The 1,952-nt window shown below is 43.1% G+C and overlaps 1 protein-coding gene across 2 annotated transcripts in view; it reads left to right on the top strand.

Moving 5' to 3' along the window:
* NTN3 (netrin 3) overlaps positions 1–1,127 on the top strand; it is a 105,837-nt gene extending 104,710 nt beyond the window's left edge. For both annotated transcript variants that reach the window (XM_081965915.1, XM_081965914.1), the window contains exon 7: positions 41–1,127. In XM_081965915.1, the coding sequence (XP_081822041.1) occupies positions 41–369 (329 nt within the window). In that variant the 3' untranslated portion in view covers positions 370–1,127. The remainder of the gene's footprint in view (positions 1–40) is intronic.
* The last annotated feature ends 825 nt before the right edge of the window (positions 1,128–1,952 follow it).

The following is a 1,952-nucleotide window of genomic DNA, read 5'->3' as shown; positions in this document are numbered from 1 at the left end:
TGGCACTGACATTTGTCTCGACTTCTCTTTCTCCCTTCAGTTGTCCAAGTCAACGTTTTAGACATGGAGACAGTAGCCAACTGGGCCAAGTTCACCGTCAACATCCTCTCGGTCTACAAGTGTCGGGACGAACGTGTGAAACGGGGCGATAACTTCTTATGGATCCACATGAAAGACCTGGCTTGCAAATGTCCCAAGATCCAAATTAGCAAGAAGTACTTAGTTATGGGGATCAGTGAAAACCCCAGTGACCGGCCAGGACTAATGGCCGACAAGAACAGCTTGGTGATCCAATGGCGGGATGCCTGGACGCGGCGCCTCCGGAAACTGCAGAGGCGGGAGAAAAGGGGGAAGTGTTTGAAACCGTGATTGGTTCGAGCCCACGTCTGTTATATGCACACCTCCTTCCCCTTGTGCCTGTGGGTTGCTTGTGCACTCCGCTCCACAGACTCTTCCGAAAGACTCTGTACATATACATAACCTATGAATGGGTGGGTGCACCTCTGTATAGTGTATATTTTGACAAAGGTTCTTTTTTGGGGGGAGAGGGCGGTGAGGGGTGGGGGTGGGGCGAGATGGATGTGTCTTTGAGCACAGAGAGGTTTGGGTTTTTTTTTGTTTGTTTGTTTGTTTTAATGTTTATTAAGAATAACATGGTAAGGACAAACCTTTAACAAGGAGCAAAGTGAAGGAAAAGGTCTTCTGGACCAGTCCATTAAAGGAATATGGAAGAAGAAAGCTTAGATGATAGATAGATAGATAGATAGATAGATAGATAGATAGATAGATAGATAGATAGATAGATGATAGATAGATAGATAGATAGATAGATAGATAGATAGATAGATAGATAGATAGATAGATAGATAGATAGATAGATACTGTATAGGCAGACAGATTACCCCGTCTCTCTGATTCTGAGATCTATCTATCTATCTATCTATCTATCTATCTATCTATCTATCTATCTATCTATCATCTATTTGTCTATAACTAAATGTGCCTGTCTATCATCTCTACCTACAGTATCATCTATCTATCTGTGTCTGTCTATCTATATCAATCTACATCATCTATCCATCTATCTATCTATCTATCTATCTATCTATCTATCTATCTATCTATCATCTATCATCTCTAGCTACCGTCTATCACCTCTCTATCGATCTATCGATCTATCATCTAGCTAGCTATCATCATCTATATCTAGCTATCTGCCTTTTATTATATCCATCCATCTACCCACCCACCTGTCCACTCACCCACCCACCCCTCATCCACCCACCCACCCATCCATCTATCTAACTATCTACCTATCATCTCTAGCTACCATCTATCACCTCTCTATCATCTATCACCTTTCTATCAATCTATCATCATCTATATCTAGCTATCTACCTTTTATCATATCCATCCATCCACCACCCCCTCATCCACCCACCCACCCACCCACCCACCCACCCACCCACCCACCCACCCTTCTTTCTTTCTTTCTTTCTTTCTTTCTTTCTTTCTTTCTTTCTTTCTTTCTTTCTTTCTTTCTTTCTTTCTATCTATCTTTCTTTCTATCTATCTAATTTCCCTTCTCACTCTTAAACGTGACCTGTGTCTTTCTCAATCTCAGGTCCTCCGTCAGAGGCCTGCAAGTTGGAGGATTCTGCACAGTGACTTAGTCCTTGCTAGCTCTGCACTTTTCTGAACAGAGCTCTGATGTTGCTCCTGGGATCTATTGTAGCTCCTCTCCCAGCTGAGGAGTCTGAATCCCTAGTGCTCCTACCATCAGTGGGATCACTTTGGCCATCCCTTGCCACATCTTCTCTAGTTCCTCCTTTAGTCCCTACTTCTTCGGTTTCTCATATTCCTTCTTCCCGATGTTGCTGTCTGCTGTGTCTATCACCGCCATTGTCTTCTGGTCTACTACTGGTCCTCGTTTACTACTCTATATCTCCCCA

This window comes from Natrix helvetica (genome assembly GCF_964273705.1).
Source record: "Natrix helvetica genome assembly, chromosome: 13".
Taxonomy (NCBI): domain Eukaryota; kingdom Metazoa; phylum Chordata; class Lepidosauria; order Squamata; family Natricidae; genus Natrix; species Natrix helvetica.
Note: the sequence above shows the minus strand (reverse complement) of the source record. Positions and strands in the feature narration are given on the sequence as shown.